A 20,026-nucleotide genomic window follows, 5' to 3' on the forward strand; every position below is an offset into this window, starting at 1 on the left:
TACAGCACCCCAGCTTCCCAGATATTCCAGTTTTGTTCTGGATACCTGGGCCTTTGGGCACCCCTGGCTGGCCTAAGGCAATGATACACAAGGAAAAAGAATCAAGGAAGATGAAGAGAGAACCAGGAGGGGAAGCTAAGATAAAGGGTAAGAATTCTGGGGATCAGACACAGAAATAGAAAAGGTCATATGGCCGAATCCCTGTTTTAGAGATAAGGAAAGGAGGACCAGAGGGGTTAAGTAATGTGAGCACTTGGGGTCAGCCAGTGGCTCCCTTGTCAGAGACTGGCCCTGCTCTAGGCCATCTGTGTGGCCTAGTTTGCTCAACAACAGATAAGCTCACAAGGAAAGGCCAGCCGCTGTTATCTGACTGTGGGCTGTGGGCCACTGCATTGCTGAAACTTGACATATGCAAGCACAGATAGGATATGGAAAACATTCCCTTGCGGGTGTGTGAGTTCATTATGTTTTAACAACCCAGACCCCAAACTTTAACCTGCTAACCATTCATGTCACTGACATTTACTGAGCACTTACTAGGCACAAGGCACTCATGTAGCCTCCATGGGAGCCACAAAGAGGACAGAGATGTGACCGTTAGCCCTGGAGGAACTTATGCTGTGGTAATGACAAAAGACATCCCACTGCAGAGGCAGCTGGATGTTCTGTACAGGAGCCAGCTTCGTTATTGCCCTTAGAAGAACTTATCACATCCAGGTAGGTAAGCTAAAGCAGGGCCACTTGGGACCTCAGTGTAGTAAATCTTGGATACCAAGGCTGAGGGAGGGCTCTGGATCTTGCCCCAAGAAAGAGGTTCTCTCTCTGGGCCTCTCCAGCTGGTGGCATCAGGGCTATCTTAGGCAATCCCACTTGGGGACATGGCATAGTTGCTCCCAGAGTCCTGGAGTCCCACAATCCCATGTGCCACAGAGAGTCTGAGCCTGAGGAGCACCCGCCAACACCACTGGTGCTGGCTCTGGAGGTTTTGCTTTAACCCTTTTCTCCATGTCCTAAGGTAGAGAGAATTGGTTTCCTCAGCCAGGGCTCAGGTAGGCTTGGGAAGCAAACAAGCTCACGGAGCTGGTCAGCCACTGAGACTTGAACTCAGGCCCCCTCTTCAAACCTTTCTGTGATATGTGTCACTTCTGCTTTTTCCCTCTTCAGGTTAAAAGCCAAGATTAGGTTGAAAAACTCTGCTACCTGTTCCCTCAGAGACCAGACAACATGTTGGGTCTCGTAAAACTGAACGGCCCATGGTGGGTCTCTGGTTCACAATACCCACACCCTGTCTAGTGGCCTGAAAAGCTTTTAATGTCAAGATATAGAAGGTTTTGCCAGGGATCTCTGCTAGCTATGTTTTAAAACATTGCCTTGGGAGGAGATATCAGATATAGCCCATTGGGAAGACAATGGATTAGGTATCTGGGGGACAAGAGGGTACCCTCAGATGGGCAAAGAGGAAAGCTAAGGTAACAGAGCAGCCAGGCCTACTGGTAGTTGGCCAGTAAGCTCTTGCAAAGAAAAGAGTATTTCCACAAACATGCACTGAAGTCATGGAACCTCAAAGATGAGGAAGAAAGCCCTAGTCCCGCCTGATGTCCAAGAGCTTTGGATCTGCATGCTCATGTGAAATGTGGGTTTTGACAGCTATGAAATTATTCAAGAGGGACCCTTGCCTTTAACACAATGTCAATAAGTCTTCCTTTTGTGTTTGGAGTGCCAGTTGGCTCAGGTCTTGCCTGTAGTCCCTAAAGGGGAGTCCAGGCCAACCACACAATGTTTATCCCTCCAGGTGTCCCCTGGTTGGTTCTTGTTATCTCTCCTTCTCCAGAACAAGAAATTCCCAGAGACTCACTTGGAAGCTTGCTGGAAAGAATGACAAGAATCTGCAGTGTCATGACCCCAGTAGGAAGGCATCATGGAAATCATACCGTAGAATGTGCATGTGGGTAAACTTTTTCCACCTGTAAGGGACCACTGATGAGTGAATCTTTACTTCCCTGGACCTCAGGTGGTTGGTTCATTTTTCAAGAGAGAAAACTGTACTATTGGGAGATCTCAGAGTTTCTTTCCAGCTGTGTTTCCTTGATGCAGCAGTTCATGGGCAACTCTGCCTGTCATCCTAGAGACTTGCCATCCGCCCACCAGTCCCTGGATTAACACCACCTTCTTGAAAATTGTCTTATGCCTCTCATCTCTGAATATAGCATCTTGCTCCGACAATATCTTTAATAAACGCTTGTCTAATGAAACAATGACTCTTCAGCTATAGAGTGACTTGGCAGTCAAAAGCAAGAGTGTCCCAGAACTAAAGTCAAAGAAAGGAGGGAGGGGTTTTTATACCAGGTAAGAGATGGCTCAGAGATGGGAGAGGAGGAAGCAAATCTTTCCTGTGAGGCCTGTAGGGCAGAACCAGCTAAGTTGGGGAGATAGGGAAGGCATGAGGAAGAGCTCCAAGGTAGGATGTCTGTGGATCAGTGAGGATTCAGAATGTTAGTGCAGAAAGCCAAGAAATAAGTCTGAATGAGGATGAATTTGGAAGCCTTGCAATCAACTAGAAGCAAGGAAAGGCTTAGCAAGGAACTGATGTCATGAAAACTGAACTGAAAAGCAGTCTGGCAACAGTGCACAGGATAGACTGAAAGAGAAGGTCTGAGAAGAAGGGTCTCAGGGAGATTGCACCAAGGAGTACAACCTGAATGAATGTGGAGACTGCAAACTCAGGCAACAGGCTTGTAGTGAGCGTTTACAAAGTAAAGTCCAGGACACTGTTCTGGGAATGGGATATAGTCTTGAAGGAGAAAGACACAAATCTTTCGCCTTGGAGAACTCCCCTCCTAGAAGAAGTAACAAAAGGAGGGAGAGAACTTTTAAGGATGAATGCCTCATTTTATTCTGTAAGGGACTTATAGGGAGAACCAAGGTAGCTGGGTCACATTTCTCTGTGAGTGGGGACAAGAGGAGCACACCACGTCTAGTGGCGAGAAGGAAAGGAAGGGCAGGCTTGACACCTGGCCCACAGACCCAGAGTGGAAGGGTCCCCTAGACAGGTTGCCCCCATACTGCAAGGCAGGATTTGGTAGGATCTGGCCCGGCCAGGTGATACTCCTGCAAGCCTGGGGGCTGCTTCCCCACCCTGCAGAGGGTCAAGGCTGTACCAGGACATCTGGGAACCCCTCCTGGTACTGCAGGGCCCAGAGTGTGTCCTGAACTCAAGGCACCAGGACACCCAGGCTCTGCAGTGTCCCCAGAAGCCTTTGCCCTGCACTGGGACTCTGGAGGTAGGACTGGCATTTCCTCATCCTGAGGTTATGGGGCAGTAAGTGAAGGTGTTAGGATACCTGTGGTTCCACAGAGCACAGTTTGGTACTTCCACAGGTCCTGTTTGGTACCAGGACCCATGTGGGATTCCCAGTGAGTGAAGAGTAGAGACTGCTTGGCAAACAAATGCCCAGAGCCCCAAATACTTGAGATGGCTTTTGAAGAAACATGGCACTTGAGGGCCATGTGTATGTGTATGCGTGTTTGGGAGTGGGGGCGGGGGGAGGTATTCCCGGCACAGAGGACATCTAAGCATCCCCTATGACATTCTAGGACTTTTCTACATTCCTATACCACTGCTCAAAGGTGTCTGTTCAACCAACCTGTCTGTGCGGCCCATTAGAATGTTCTACTGAACAGGAAAATCAATCTGCAAGGAAAGAATTTGAAAGGACCTTTCCAGGTGTGTTATTCAAAGGTCTGAAAAGCTTACTCCTTTAAAGGAAGTCATTCTGAATAGCTTACAAATGAACATAAATAGTTTAGAATTGAAAAGTCCCTGAATGAAGAGACCCAATAAATCCCATAATAGGTATTAAAATGGCACAACTGAGAGCATGGGCTCTGCACTGGGTGTTGTATATAAGTGATGAATCACTAGATTCTACACCTGCAACTAATGTTACATTGTATGTTAACCTAACTGGAATGTAAATAAAAACTTGAAAACCAAAAGCACATGGGCTCCAGGGAGAGACTAGATGGACTTTAATCCTAACTCTGCAGTAAACAAGCTGGGTGCCCTACTTATCACTCTTCCCATTTCCTCATCTGTAAAATAGGGATCATCTTACTTAGCTCAGGATGGTTGTGAGGATGAATGACTTCGTATTTATAAAGCACTTGGAACAATGTCTGACACAGAGTAAATGGACAGTAAGCATTAAAAAAAAAAAATTCTCACACTCATCTTGAGGAAGATGAGGAACCAGCAACCGGATGAGGAACCAGGCTTCTAAGTCCTATTAAGCATTTAGACATACAGGCAGTCTTTGCTTTACACAGTAGTACAAGACCATAACGACTATAAAAAGTGAAACTGTAAAAATCAAGAGAAAAGGGCTCCTAGGTGGCTCAGCTGGTTAAAAATCTGCTTTCAGCTCAGGTCGTGATTCCAGGGTCCTGGGATTGAGTCCCACATCAGGCTCCCTGCTCAGCGGGGAGTCTGCTTCTCCCTCTCCTGCTGCTGCTCCCTGCTTGTGCTCTCTCTCTGTCAAATAAAATAAAATCTTTTGCAGAAAAAACATTTGACAAAGTACAGCATCCTTTCTTGATCAAAACTCTTCACAGTATAGGGATAGAGGGTACATACCTCAACATCATCAAAGCCATCTAGGAAAAACCCATTATCAAAAACCCAAATATCATTCTCAATGGGGAAAAACTGAGAGCTTTCCCCCTCAGGTCAGGAACACGGCAGGGCTGTCCACTATCGCCACTGCTATTCAACATGGTACTAGAAGTCCTAGTCTCAGCAGTCAGACAACAAAAAGGAATAAAAGGCATCTGAATCAGCAAAGAAGACAAACTCTCACTCTTTGCAGATGAGATGATACTTTATGTGGAAAACCCAAAAGATTCCACCCCAAAAGTGCTAGAACTCATACAGGAATTCAGTGAAGTATCAAGATATAAAATCAATGCACAGAAATTAGTTGCATTTCTATACACCAACAACAAGGCAGAAGAAAGAGAAATTAAGGAGTCGATCCCATTAACAACTGCACCCCAAACCGTGAGATACCTAGGAATAAACCTAACCAAAGGCGCAAAGAATCTATACTCAGAACACTCTAAAGTACTCATGAAAGAAACTGAGGAAGACACAAAGAAATGGAAAAATGTTCCATGCTCATGGATTGGAAGAACAAATATTGGGAAAATGTCTATGCTACCTAGAGCAATCTACACCTTTAATGAAATCTCTATCAAAATACCATCAACTTTTTTCAAAGAAATGGAACAAATAATCCTAAAATTTGTATGGAACCAGAAAAGACCCCAAATAGCCAGAGGACTGTTGAAAAAGAAAACCAAAGCTGGTGGCATCACAGTTATGGGCTTCAAGCTCTATTACAAAGCTGTAATCATCATGACAATATGGTACTGTCACAAAAAGACACACAGACCAATGGAACAGAACAGAGAGCCCATAAATGGGCCCTCAACTAATCTTCGACAAAGCAGGAAAGAATGTCCAATGGAAAAAGAGTCTCTTCAACAAATGGTGTTGGGAAAATTGGACAGCCACATGCAGAAGAATAAAACTGGACCATTTCTTTCTACCACACACAAAAACAGACTCAAAATGGAGGAAAGACCTCAATGTGAGATACAAATCCATCAAAATCCTTAAGGAGAACACAGGCAACAACCTCTCCGACCTCAGCCACAGCAACTTCTTCCTAGAAACATCACCAAAGGCAAGAGAAGTAAGGGTAAAACAACTATTGGGACTTCATCAAGATTAAAAGCTTTTGTGCAGCAAAGGAAACAGTCAACAAAACAAAACAAAAAACCCTGACAGAATGGGTGAAAATATTTGCAAACAACGTATCAGATAAAGGGCTAGTATCCAAAAAATATATCAAAGTTAACACCCAAGGAACAAATATCCCAAACAAGAAATGGGCAGAAGACATGAGCAGACATTTCTCCAAAGAAGACATACAAATGGCCAATAGACACATGAAAAAATGCTCAACATCACTCGGTATCAGGGAAATACAAATGAAAACCACAATGAGATACCACCTCACGCCAGTCAGAATGGCTAAAATTAACAAGTCAGGAAATGACAGATGTTGGAGAGGATGCGGAGAAAGGGGAACCTTCCTACACTGTTGGTGGGAATGAAAGCTGGTATAATCAGTCTGGAAAACAGTATGGGGATTCCTTAAGAAGTTGAAAATAGAGCTACCCTATGACCTAGCAACTGTACTACTGGGTATTTACCCGAAAGAGACAAATGTAGTGATCCAAAGTAGCATGTGCACCCCAATGTTTATAGCAGCAATGTCCACAATAGCCAAACTATGGAAAGAACCCAGATGTCCATCAGTAAATGAATGGATAAAGATGTGAAATATGTGTGTGTGTGTGTGTGTGTGTGTGTGTGTGTGTGTGTATACAGAGTCACAGAGTCCTAGGATCCAGTCCCAGTGTGTATACACACACACACACACACACACACACACACACACACACACACACACACACTACATACATACACACAAAATGGAATACAATGCAGCATTCAAAAAATGAAATTTTACTACTTGCAATGATGTGGATGGAACTAGGAGGTATTACGCTAAGTGAAATAAGTCAATCATAGAAAGACAATTATCATATGATCTCACTGATATGAGGAATTTGAGAAACAAGACAGAGGATCATAGGGTAAGGGAGGGAAAAATGAAACAAGATGAAACCAGAGAGGGAGACAAACATTAAAAGACTCAATCTCAGGTGAGGGCTGCTGGAGTGGAGGGGAGTGGAACTGATGGGGTGGTTGGGTGATGGGCACTGTGTACTATGGTGAGCACTGTGAATCGTGTAAGACTGGTGAATCACAGACCTCTACCCCTGAATCAAATAATACATTACATGTTAATTTTTAAAAATAAATAAATAAATAAATCTTTTGACAAATTGAGAGAAAAGAACACAAGTGTTCTATGACCTTTTAAATTTTTGTTGAATCATTAAAAACTTTCACACTACAGATTTTAAGTGTGTATGGAAGTAAAAAAAAATAGTAAGACCCAATACATAATACACTAAATATTTCTTTTAAAGATTTTATTTATTTGAGAGAAAGGAAGAGATAGAGATAGAGCATAAGCAGGAGGAGGAGCAGGAGAGGAGAGGAAGACTCCCCACTCAGTAGGGAGCTCAATGGGACTGGATCCCAGGACTCTGGGATCTTGATCAGAGCCGAAGGCAGAAGCTTAAGCGACAGAGCCACCAAGGCGCCCCTTCACTTACACTTTTAACACTGGGTTCAGGTTTCATTAATATCAACAGAAACCTTGAAGGGCCTGGCTGTCATAAAGTCACAGGGAGCTTATCCAGAATGTTGTAAAATTCCACAATGGAAATTCAAAACCTAAAATTCAACCTGTTTCAAAGCGGCTTCTCGTTAACAAAGGAACCAGATGATAACAGACACACTTCTAACTTCTCAGCCTCATCTTATATACATTTAAAAACATCCAAATTGGGGGCATCTGGGTGGCTCAGTGGGTTGAGCCTCTACCTTCAGCTCAGGTCATGATCTTGGGGTCCTAGGATGGAGCCCCGCATGGAGCTTTCTGCTCGGCGGGCAGCCTGCTTCCCCCTCTCTCTCTCTTCCTGCCTCTCTGCCTACTTGTGATCTTTGTCTGTCAAATAAATAAAATCTTTAAACAAACAAACAAACCAACAAACAAACCACCCAAATTGCCCAATATACATACAGGCACTTTTAATGCCTTGCACTTAACTGTTAGTAATTATTTAAATGGGGGTGCCTGGGTGGCTCAGCAGGTTAAGCCTCTGCTTTCAGCTCAGGTCATGATCTTAGGGTCTTGGGATGAGCCCTGCATCGGGCTCTCTGCACAGCAGGGAGCCTGTTTCCCAACCCCCAACCCCCGCCTGCCTACTTGTGATCTCTGTCAAATAAATAAATAAAATCTTTTTAAAAAATAATTATTTAAATGGTGCAATAATAGAAGGAATCAATAGTATGAATCAAGCAAGTGAATAAATTCAACTATATTATGAAATTTCTCTAATTTCCAGAAATGGGTTTTTAACTGGATATTTAAGATCTCATATAGATTGAGGGGTGCCTGGGTAAGTCAGTGGTTTGAGCCTCTGCCCAGGTCATGATCCCAGAGTCCTGGGATTGAGCCCCACATCAGGCTCCCTGCTCAGCAGGGAGTCTGCTTCTCCTTCTCTCTCTGCCTGCTAATCCCCCTGCTTGTGTACACCCCCACCCCCGTCAAATGAATTATAAAAAATAAATAAAATGAGATCTCATATAGATCAGGGGAGAAATGTAATTATGTACTCTTTAAGAATCTGATGAAAGTTCTCTCCTTCTAAAAGTTCAGGTGAGGAGATACAACACTTCATGTAGCATTTCAGGGAGTTCACAGAACATCCATAATCCCATTAGAAGATGTGGTTAAGAATCTAGAACTATTCCTAGATAAAATCCTGCCAAAAACTGTTTCAGAGCCATTACAAGTCTTGCAAACTCAGCTCACTTTCCAAGGGAGGGTAATCCTCAGAGCAGTCATGGGGCATCAGAACCACACTGAATGGTGGCTCTTGCCTTGTTATGCAAGTTTATTCAGTCTAGGTTCTTCAACAAACCACCATTCCTGAAGCTCTCCTCTGTGAGTATTGGCCTTAGAAAACCCTACTGAAGAGACAGACTCAACATTACATTGTTGAGAAACATGACAGAACCAGCAAATCAAATTGAAAGTTACCTTGCGCAGGAGGTTAGCTGCTGTGGGCAAAGCACAAGTGGGACCTGAGCCTATTGCTGGCAGCATTCTACTCTTTCTGTCCTTTCTTTTCTCCCTCCTCTCCATTCCTTCTCTTTCTCCTCTGCCTTGATTCTTCCTCTCTCATTCTTCTCCCCTGCTGTCTCTGACATTGGCCCACATGGACACTGTTTTATCCAGCCTGTGGTGCAAGAGATTTTAAGCCTTATTAAAGCCAATAGAGAAAGATCGTTCTAAGTCACACTGAATTCAAGAAACAACCCAACAGGAGGCACTGAGGATACCTCGACAATGCCCAAGCAACAATTCTTGCTAGGGAAGGAATTGGGGAAGGAATTTTGAGCAAGGAAGGGGGTTAGAGGTTACTTTTTAAAAAACTGATTTGATGTCAAGAGAAAAAGATTGCCTAAGCAATATTTGTTGATGAAGTCACAGAATGGCTCTACCTCTGGAACGAGCTTCATTTTCTTATATTTTGGTAAGAAATTTGATTCTCAATTGGGAATTCAGTCACTCTACCCACTCAAGGGCAAGATGATAAGGTTCTATCAAACCAAGTGTCTAAACAAACCTGAGACTCTACCAAGGTCAGAAATACTGCACTTGAAGCCAAAAGATCTCTCTTTGGCTTGTTTTGACTTGTAACCATAAGTTTATCTTGTCTGGGTGTCCAATCACTTTATAAAACAAACGCTGATTTCTGCACTACAGCATCCTCTGAAGAAGCAACGGGAGTCTTGGATGTCACCTTTCGAGGATTCTCTAATTTTTTTTTTTTCGCTCCTCTGATTTCCACAGGACTTTAAGTTTTTTCTCCTGAGATCCAGCAACAAAGGATGGTTTTGGAAATGCTGAACCCAATGCATTATAACATCACCAGCATGATGCCCGAAGTCATGCCTGTGGCCACCATGCTGATGCTGTTGCTCACTGGCTTTCTTCTTTTGGTTTGGAATTATGAAGACCCATCCTCAATACCAGGTGAGTCAGTCATTAGTTCTGTAACTAAGGAGATTGTTTCCTTGGGGCTCTCAGTCCATGAGGGTAAGGAAAATTTTACAAAAGGACAAAAGCAAACATGGGGAAATGGCAGAAGCCCATGGCAATGTTAGCAAATAAAATCTCAGGTGAAAAATTTTATACCAATTACCTGCACTTTTCAAATGAAAGCATTTGAAAAAAAAAAATCTTAGATAATCCCTTCCAGTCTGTGCTTTGCTTTGGTAAAGTAGACTTGGCAGAAGTATCCTTTCAAGTAAGTTTGGGGGGAAAAAAAAAGATGGAAGAAAAAAAAAAACAGTAAGTTTGAGATGGGGTGAAGCAAGGTAAACCAGGATTTTTTTTTTTTTTTAATTCAAACTCATTCCAGTGTTGCTCTGGAGGTGAAAATGTCTCTGGAATGCCTTCTTTTTTTTTTTTAAGATTTTATTTTTAAGTAATCTCTACATCCAGTGTAGGGCTTGAGCTCACAACCTAGAGATCAAGAGTCATGAGCTCCTCTGACCAGCCAGGCTCCTCTGAGCCAGCCAGGCGCACCTGGAATGCTTCTATACCCCTCTCCTCCCTCCTGCTTTGCCTCATCCATGAGCTCTGTCCTCTTCCTTTTTTGAACTTACTTCCTCTCTTCATCCCACTCTTTCTTTCTCCTTCATCCCACATTTCCTCTTAGTCTTGGGGGTAGGTGTAATGGTGGTGCCACCTAAGAGTTGCCTGGGTCCTGGGCAGTGGAAGAAAAATAGGGACCACTATGGTTCCCTTAGAACATCATACCCTGAAAGAATCATCAACCAGATCTGTGGATAACCAAACATAGGGTGTCATATAATTATGCAGATAACTCCAAAAGAAACTGCTACCACTCCACACTATCAGATTAATTCCGAATTATCAGAACTATTCAAATGTTTCTCTGGTGTTCAGTGAAAATTATTCAGGGCAGGCCTCAATCCCCAGTCTCATGAAATAACCAACAAGGCTTTACTTCAAGAGCATAGTCATTATGCACTTCCAAGTGCAGTGGGCCTCATCGCAGAGGGACTAAATGTAGGAATGTGAAGCTGATGCCAAGTTGCCAAGTGCCCCATGTCTGGTTCTTCCAAACCTTTCCAGAGAACTGTGTGTCCTGTTGATCTGATTTAGCCTGGTGTTGTGGGGGGCTTTCATGCCCACTTAAACACAGAGCACTCAGTTAATGCTGTTCTCTGCTCCCTGAGGGTTCTGAGGGAAGACTCTTTCATGGCTTTTAACTTGAGCTCCTTCCCACAACAGCCCCTTCCTCACTGGACTTCTCCCACAGTGGGCTCCCAGGTCAGGATGTGTGTACAGTGGGGTGAGGTGGAGAGTATTTTTTAGCAAGTCCCCCCAGACATTTATGTTGCAAGTGTTAGAAGAAGTCCCTGGATCTTTGAAAAAGGAGGTCAGCCTATGGGGGGCAAGCACAAGAACCGGCACCCCTGGAGCTTTGGATCAGGAGCCTATGTGACAGCTCACTGTGTCTACCATTCCTGCGCTGGGGACATCATGTTGTCATACACTAATTGTACTATGGTTCTCAGCCATGTCTGGGGCAGGGCCTGCATGTTGATATTATAAAAAAAAAAAAAAAAAAAAATCTGGGATGCCTGGGTGGCTCAGCTGCTTGAGGGTCTGACTCTTGATTTTAGCTCAGTTCATGACCTTGGGGTCATGAGATAGAGCCTGCCAGGCCCACATTGAGCACCATGCTAGGCTTAGAGCCTGTTTAAGAGTCTCTCTCTCCTTCTCCCTCTGTATCATGACCCCCAGCTGAAAATAAAATAAAATAAAATTTTAAAAAACCTTCCCAAGTGATTTTTCATTAGCAGTCAGAATTGAGAGCCATAGATATGAGCTCAACCCCTTCACTTGACAGAAGGGGAAACCGAGCCCCAGAGAAGTGAATGGCCTTACCCAAACAAATCATTATGAGAAATAAACCACTGAGTTCAAACCCTTCAGTGAGGGGTTAAAGCCCCAAAAAAGGAAATGGCTTGTAGCATCTCAGCTTGAAAGGAAGTGGGAGTTGAGGGGTAGGGGGGTAACCAGGAATTCCTAAATTTCAGGTTAGTGATCATTTTGCTAGCTGGGAGTCTTCTAGTCCTATGCTTTCCCTTCGGAAATGTGAGCTCTGGTCAGAATCCACTTGTGGCACAGACTAAGGTCCCATGGTGCCCAGTGGGGGAAGGAAAAGTGGGAAAATTGGCTTTGTTCGGGTGGTTCTTCCTGAACTCCTTTTGGTAGTTTCCTCAAATCACTGGTTCTCTGGGTTCTTGGTTTTACAGGTTTGGGGGAAGCTTAGGGTCAGGAAAAGTCAAGGGGAGTTAAGAAGGTGTAATAATTTAAAAACACTTAAGTTAGTTACAATTTACAAAGCAGTTTCACATTCATTTTTCTCTTGTGATCTTCATAGCACTCTGGTGAGGTAGGTGTGTTTATGCCTATTTTGCAGATGAAGAAACAGATTAAAGAGGGTCAATGGTGCGTAGCTAGTAAGTGATGAAACTGGAACTCAGAGCTAAGTCTCCTGAGCCATCCCCGAACCTGCATCTGGGTCCACTTCCCCAGAGCCTCTCTCTGCCCTGGGCACCATGTCCTCAGAGGATGGCACTGGGAAAAGGACATAGCCACACATTTCCCTTTCTCCCACTAAGAAAAGACTTCACAGAAAAGTGTACAAATAAATATGTCACCACAACACAAGACAAGAAACAGGGTGTTAGCATCCCAGAAACTTCTCTTGGGCCTCCTCTCTCACTTCCAGAGATAAACATTCTTCGGTCTTGTGATAATCACTCCCTTGCTTTTTATAATTTTGCCACCTAATCTCATATCCCAAATAATACAGATTAATTTTGCCTGTTAATTTTAACTGTTTTAGCAATTGAGTCCTATGTTATTCTATATTCTTCTTTTGCTCAGTATTGTGTTTGGAAACTTCACCCACATTGTGACATGCCACTATAGCTCGCATGGTATGCAGTAGCACACACATCTCATGGTTTAGTTACTGATGATACTGCTGGTGCTGATGATACTGATGATACTGATGATACTGTTGGGTGGCTCCAGTTTGAGACTATTGTGAGCAGTGCTGCTATGAACCTTCCCATGCACAGGTTTCTCTAGGGCGTACACATAGCCTGGAATGCAACATCTTCTGCATTAGGACATTGGGTGAAAGGTCCCAGCTGTTGGCTTCTGGGAGCCTGTTTCTGCACAAACTGGCAGTGTAGTATTCATTGCTCCTCTTAGGGTATGGAAGAGCCTCCCAAAATCACTGCAGGCCTAGATCAGCTTTCCCAAATCTGACAGGCAGAGAGCAGCTTAAGGTGATTGCCAACAAAGTATTTCCTAAATATCGTACCAAAGTCTCTCCCCTCCTAGAACAGTCTTTTCTCAGATGGAGGGTTTAAGATATACATGTAAATGAAAGGGTCACACTGTGTTATAATAATTCAATATTGTACTTTCTCCTCACATACTCTTCTCTCCTGGCCGGGACTCTGATGGGAACCTAGTTATGCATATCGCTCATCTCTGGCCTCTGACTTGTAGTTAGGGTCTTTACCTAGCAGAGTCTCAGTAAGTGTTTGTTGGATGACTTAAGCTGACAAGTAACTGATCGATCACTAGGGACTCCAGACTCGGATTCTCCTCTGGTTAGAACATTCAGGTTTTCAACCTGAGCAAAGCTCATTATCATCTCCCTTTTTCAGTGGATAGAGATCTGCACTGTCAGATCTCTTGATTGGTGGTTCCCAATCAAGAGATGGTGGTTCTCTTGAATGGTGGTTCCCTAATATTAAAACTATCTACATGGCACCCAACTGTTAGATTATAAAAAGGATGAGTGCAGCTTTTCATTTGTATGTCTTTGTGCCTCGTGGGCCTAGCATATTAAGTCAGTAAATGTTTGTTGAATGATTCTATTTCCAAATAGCCAGATGTCTGACCTCCTGTGGACTAAATGTACATGACACAACAATATTTTTCCATTTTATCAAAATGTAAATACTACCTAAAATACTCTAAATGAGGATGACACTTAAAACTTCATCCTTTACATTATACACCCATTTCTAATTAATTTTAAAAAAATTCACCAGGAAACACTTATTACACATCTACAATGTTTCAAGCTGTAAACCCCAGCAGAGTAGTTTATTGTTACATACACTTTAGTTGATTAGAGATCTATATATCTGATGACCTTTAAGGAAATACATATTCAGATTTTCTTTTTTCAATCTTATAAAGAACTTAATGAAATTATTTAATATAAAGTCAGTCATCTACTTATAATTCAGTATTATCAGAACAATCAGAAGATTAAGAAGAACCCTTTGAAAATATTTTGATTCTATAGATACTACCAAAGACCTTCACTTCAAAGATTTTATTTATTTATTTGTCAGAGAGAAAGAGAGAGAGTGAGCACAAGCAGGGGGATGCAGCAGGCAGAAGGAGAAACAAACTCCCTGCTGAGCACGGAGCCTGATGCTGAACTCAATCCCGGGACCCTGGGATCATGACCTGAGCTGAAGGCAGGCACTTAACAACTGAGCCACCCAGGCGTTCCAAAAGACCTTCACTCTAAAGAAAAAAACCTGACGGTCATATTCCCATTAATGCAGCGATTGCAAAAGACTAAATCTTATTTGCCAAATTTGGGAATTAAGATCTAATTTAGATAATTTAAGCAGAAGCTTAGATTATCCAGATTTATTTACACAGCGCTTGCCCCTGGAATGAGAATACTGTCTCAAACCATTGTGCATGTTGGTTTCCTATTTTACTACTGGAATGGAATTAAAGGAGAAAGGTTTGATGTAGAAAAGCTACTATTCCCAGGAAAACTCCTAAAACCATTCCAAGAAGTTTCTGTCTAACTTTTTACTGCTACCAGTAAAATCAAGCTAGCAAGTTTGTTCTCTGGTTTAAGTAATAGCAAATTTCTCCATTTTTAATGTAAGCAAGGACATGAACAGTCACTTTTCTTGAGTAAAACCACATCACTGGACCAAATTCTAGTCCAGACTCTAATTGGACTCATTGACTAATTCCTCAATGCTTAGCCGTATTATTTGCATAATGAAATTTAGCTTAGGATTCTTCTCTCAAATGGAATCCTTTTTGAAGGGGAAAATAAAAAGAATGGTTAAAAAAAATGAATGGTTAAAAAGTTTACACCAAAACTACAATCTAATTTTAACCCACCCATTCCATTAGCTGGGCATTCAAATTGAAAGTTTTCAGACAAAACTAGACAGCCAAACAGATCGGTCAGCTTGTTGCAAGTCCTGGTCTCCGTGCTTGGAACTAGATGGACTGACTGACTTGATTTTAAAACTCACTGACATTGTTTAACATGGCAAGAAAATAGCAGACCCCTACCCTGGTTCATTCAGATCAAAATGATGGAGACCAAATGGAACTACTGTGGTATGGACACTGAACTACTCTTTTTCTCATGTTAAGCTTGTTTGTTTGTTTGTTTAGTAATTCACAGATATACACTGGAAGATATAAAGACCTTTCAGATATAAAAGAACACAAGCAGAAATAACATAAAGCGGTTGCTCTTTTTTGGTGTCTGCTATAATGCTGACTCTGCTCTGATGACTCTCCTAGGTCCTGGCTATTGTATGGGGATCGGGCCCCTCATCTCCCACTGCAGGTTTCTGTGGATGGGCATCGGCAGTGCCTGCAACTACTACAACAAGATGTATGGAGAGTTCATGAGAGTCTGGATATGTGGAGAGGAAACACTCATTATTAGCAAGTGAGTCTTTTATAATCAGAGACAAATTTTTAAAACCAAGGCTGTGTTTTTCCTATTAAGTAACAAACAAACTTATTTTGATATCTTGATGCTTTTGTTGCTAAGGCTGTGTTTTTACTTCCTAGGTTAAAAAAGAAAAATCTAATCCTATATAGAAATGGAATGCTTGAGTTTGGCCTAAACCCAAAGGTACATAGATAAAGAACTCTGGAAAGCTGGGAAACTATTTGAAATTTCTCTGAGCAGTGAATGGAAATTTAGAATCCAAAGAATTTGAGTTTGATGAGACATACTTTAGGGAGAGGCATTATCTTTTCTGCTTTCCTAAGATTTTGGTCTTATTGCTGTAAGCGAGCAGTTAAAACAAAAGAAAACCAAACCCTCAAGAGAAAGGAATCTGCATCAATTTGCTAATGTGCTTCTAATGGCAAGCTCTGGAGCACCTCTAGAAGGGGAAACAGTAGAAAAAGATGTCTTTTTTTTTTTTTTTTTTAATTTATTTGACAAAGATCGCAAGTTGGCAGAGAGGCAGGCAGAGAGAGAGGAGGAAGCAGGCTCCCTGCTGAGCAGAGAGCCCGATGTGGGGCTCGATCCCAGGACCCTGGGATCATGACCTGAGCCGAAGGCAGAGGCCTTAACCCACTGAGCCAACCAGATGCCCAGAAAAAGATGTCATTCTTATACTCCTATTCTATTTGTGACTGTGGGCCAGTGTCTCAGCTGAGTGACCTCAAATAAATCAGGAATATTTCCTATTTTTAAAAAATGATTTGTTATATTTTCTGGATAAATTTAGCAGATTGACTTCATCCAGGGTTAATCAAATAGGAATTGACTGTAGAGATCTAGCTTTGTGAAATACTAGTTTTCTTATTTACTGATAGAAAATAGAGAGCACATTTCACTAGACTTTCAGCTATCTTTACTGGATATTTCACAATGTTATACTCCAACACTGGGTCATTGATAAGTTTTTATATTCCCTGACAGTAAAACTAGGGTTTTACTGATCCATTAGAATTTTTTTGTCCAGATATATAGACTATTACTCAGAAGTAAGTGAAGCATTTCTGGAAACTACAGTGGTTTCTTTCAAGCCAAGATTACATGCATTATTTAATAAAATACCATGGTAATTTCAAAGGTCAATTCTTTGAACCAAATAACACAGAAGGAAGTGGGGACCAATAATTATCCTTGGGTTTACTTCTCTGGGCTATTCTGGTCAGCCAGGATTTAGGTTTTAGAAATTAATACTTTACATTAGCAATGGCCCACAGTATCGAAATGTCTCAAAATGTCTCAAAATGTCCTGGGACTGATGACACAAGGGCTTCAGGGCTTGGGATGTTTGGCCCTGTTCTTTCATCCACCGGCATAGCTAGTTGCCTTCCAGCCCTTCTCAGCAGACAGGTGAAGTGACCCGCAGGGTTTTTAATCTATAGCTCAGGCCACAAAGCGGTGGTTCTCACCCAAGCTGCACATTAAAGTCGCCCAGGGAGCTTTTAAACATCCCAGTGCCCAGGGCACACCTCAGCTTTCAGAATCTCTGGGTGGGGTGGGGGGTGGAACCTGGGCAGCAGGTATTTGTAGAGCTCCCCAAGTAATGCCAATGTGCTGCAGAGCCTGAGGCAGGAGAATAGGTAAGCAGCTGCCAGCACCGGGGGGCCTTGCCTTGGGGTTGGGCAGCAGCTAAGCAGGCTTGGAGTGCTTTTCCCTGATCAACTTACCCTTCAGTCTAGCTCAAGTGGTGGTAGTATAAGAACTGGAGTCAAGAATGTGACAAAGAACCAGAGAACCAGAACACATACTACACATTTGGATCACAAGACACAAGACCCAATCCTGGAAGCCCAAAGCCATTCCTGAAGTAGCATCCTTCAGTGACAGTGCAGGGTGGCATCGGACTGCTCTCCTGTCTTCATTAAGAACATCACCTTAGCGACCCTGACCAATTCAGATGCTGATTCATGCTCAAGATGAGTACACAACCCATCCCGCCCTTCCCCCAGCTCTCCCAGTTCTCTCCTCATCCTGTCCTCACAGGCTCTTCACTGGTTGGAGTCTTTGTGTTCTCCTTAATTGCCTCTGAACCATTCAATTTTGTTGTTAAGGGCTGAGCTCCTGCGGGAATAGGACATGTTTGTCCCCATCTCCTTCCCTTGCCTGTTCTTCAGGTCCCTTCCAGAACTACCCGTGCCTCTTGAAAAATACCCCACTGGACCTCAGAAAGCTTTTTATTTTTAGTTGAATACTTTGCCAGGTTTTTTCTTTTGAAAAGTTTAAGATCTGCAGTCATTACAACTGAGTAGAGATTATGGTCCAACTTTCCCTACCAGCATTGTCCCAAAGTGGTGGGGGTTGCAGAACTTCACAGGCAGGGGACGGAGGGGGTTGGGCGGGTGGGGCGGGAAGGTCAGGCCAGAGTGCTGGGGGCAGAAGTAGGACTATAGTACAGAAAGAGGGGAAAGAATTATAGACAGCAGGTGTAAACAACTGCTCCAAGGAGTTTGTCTTAAAGGCAGCCGAGAAATGGGACAAAGAAATAGAAAGGATGTATGGTCCCAGGAGCCTTTGTAAGATAGGAGAATTTACAACGTGTGTGTTGAGATGGCAATAATGGATTACAAAGCAAAATTGTTGATGGAAGAGAAAGGGGTGTGCTAGGTGAGATGGCAAGGGGGTCCAAGTGACAGTAGAGTTGGTCTTGAATAGGGACATGGAAGTTCACCCACAGTAAGTTTGGGAAGTTTGAAAATACAAGCACAGATCCTAATAGTTGGAGCTTACAGAGATTCTAGTTTCTTCTTTTTCTTCAGTAAAATAAGAAATAAAGTCTTTAGCTGAGACTGAGGAAGTAGAGTATTTGAGGAGTGAGAAGTCGGGCTGTAATAGTCATCTAGAACAGTGACAGTGAAGGGACTTGAGGAAATGTAGAATTGCCAGCTGTGCTAAGGGTCCACTTGAATTTAACTGGGACCTGTGTGTGTGTGTGTGTGTGTGTGTACATGTGCATGTGCAGTTTTTTCCCCAGGCACATTCAGCTGTCAGGGGCAAACCCAGAGTAAGCTAAGAGTTGGATTTAGCCAGGGGTGAGTTTTTACCAGGCAACTATGACAAAGTAAGGAGAGGGTCAAGGGAGTTGAGAATGCATGGGAAGAGAGAGTGATTTTAATGATTGACAATAAAATATTTTTCCAATTTTTTATTAAGTAAATGTTCAAATGAATAGGAAAGCTGAAAGAGCAGTTCTCTCATTCCCTGCCCCACGTGACATTGACCTTCTCAAGAGACCAAGTCAATTGTCTTATGGGATGTTCTGCATTTCCAAATTTCTCTCATTACATTATGGTGTCACTTAGCATACTCCCCTATTCCCTGTATTTTTTATAAACTGGAAATTATGGCTTAAGGCTCAGTTTCATTCAGGTTAAACACTTCTGTAACGATACCTCCTTGGCAATATTGGGCACTTCATACTGCATCCTATTAAGAGACAAGAAAAGGTTGTCCCACTATCAGGGATGTTAAATGTGATCACTGGGTAGGGTAGTTACAGGCAGATCTCTCCTTTCTAAAACTTGTTTTTCTCTTGCATGATTCCACTATTTAAGCTGGGTAAGTGAGAATATTAGCGGGGCAAAGGACAGGGGAAAGGCAAGGGGACCAATAGACTGTGAGTCTCAACACAAAACAGGTCTACGCAGGCAAGTGTTTTTAACTGTTTGGTACCAATGATTCCATTAGTTTCTCCTCCATATGTTCAGTACTCATCATTCCTGAACCTGGCCACAGAAGCATGAGTCCTTTTTTTTTTTTTAAAGAGTCTTTTTTTTTTTTTTTTAAATAATTGACATTATTTCAGGGTCTTTAAATTTTTAAAATTTTTTTTGAAGATTTTCTTTTTAAGTAACCTCTATACCCAACACGGGTCTCAAACTCACAACCTCAAGATCAAGAGACCTGTGCTGCACTAACTGAGCCAGCCAGGTGCCCCTAAGTGAGTGCTTTAAATTCAGAACTGAAGGTGGCTTCCTCCTCAATACCTAAGAACTTACTCTGGCTACTTTTCATTTTGAATAGACAATAGGTTTGCCATCTTTGACAATGTCTTTTGACGTTAGTCATGTTTAAAGAAGAAAAATGAAGGGGAAAGGGGGATATAGGCTTCCACTTATGGAATGAATAAGTCACAAGGATGAAAGGTGCAAGACAGGAATACAGTCAAAGGTCTTGTGATAGCACTGTATAGCGACAGATAGCAGCTGTGCTTGTGGTGAGCACAGCATAATGTATAAACTGGTTGAATGACAACCTTGTACTTCTGAAACTAACATAACACTGTGTCAACTATATTCAAATAAGGAAGAGAGAAAAGAAAAGAAGAAGAGAGAAAGAGGAAGAA

The 20,026-nt window shown here is 42.6% G+C and overlaps 1 protein-coding gene across 5 annotated transcripts in view; it reads left to right on the top strand.

The window, feature by feature from the left end:
* CYP19A1 (cytochrome P450 family 19 subfamily A member 1) overlaps positions 1 to 20,026 on the top strand; it is a 106,360-nt gene that overhangs the window by 61,647 nt on the left and 24,687 nt on the right. For all 5 annotated transcript variants that reach the window (XR_014312815.1, XM_082734791.1, XM_082734793.1 and 2 more), the window contains exons 2-3: positions 9,621 to 9,803; positions 15,471 to 15,621. Coding sequence is in view for 4 of the 5 variants with exons in the window: in XM_082734791.1 (XP_082590917.1) it covers positions 9,659 to 9,803; positions 15,471 to 15,621 (296 nt within the window). In the remaining variant the exon portion in view is untranslated. The remainder of the gene's footprint in view (positions 1 to 9,620; positions 9,804 to 15,470; positions 15,622 to 20,026) is intronic.

The sequence above is a fragment of the Mustela nivalis genome, assembly GCF_964662115.1.
Source record: "Mustela nivalis genome assembly, chromosome: 6".
In the NCBI taxonomy this organism is placed as follows: domain Eukaryota; kingdom Metazoa; phylum Chordata; class Mammalia; order Carnivora; family Mustelidae; genus Mustela; species Mustela nivalis.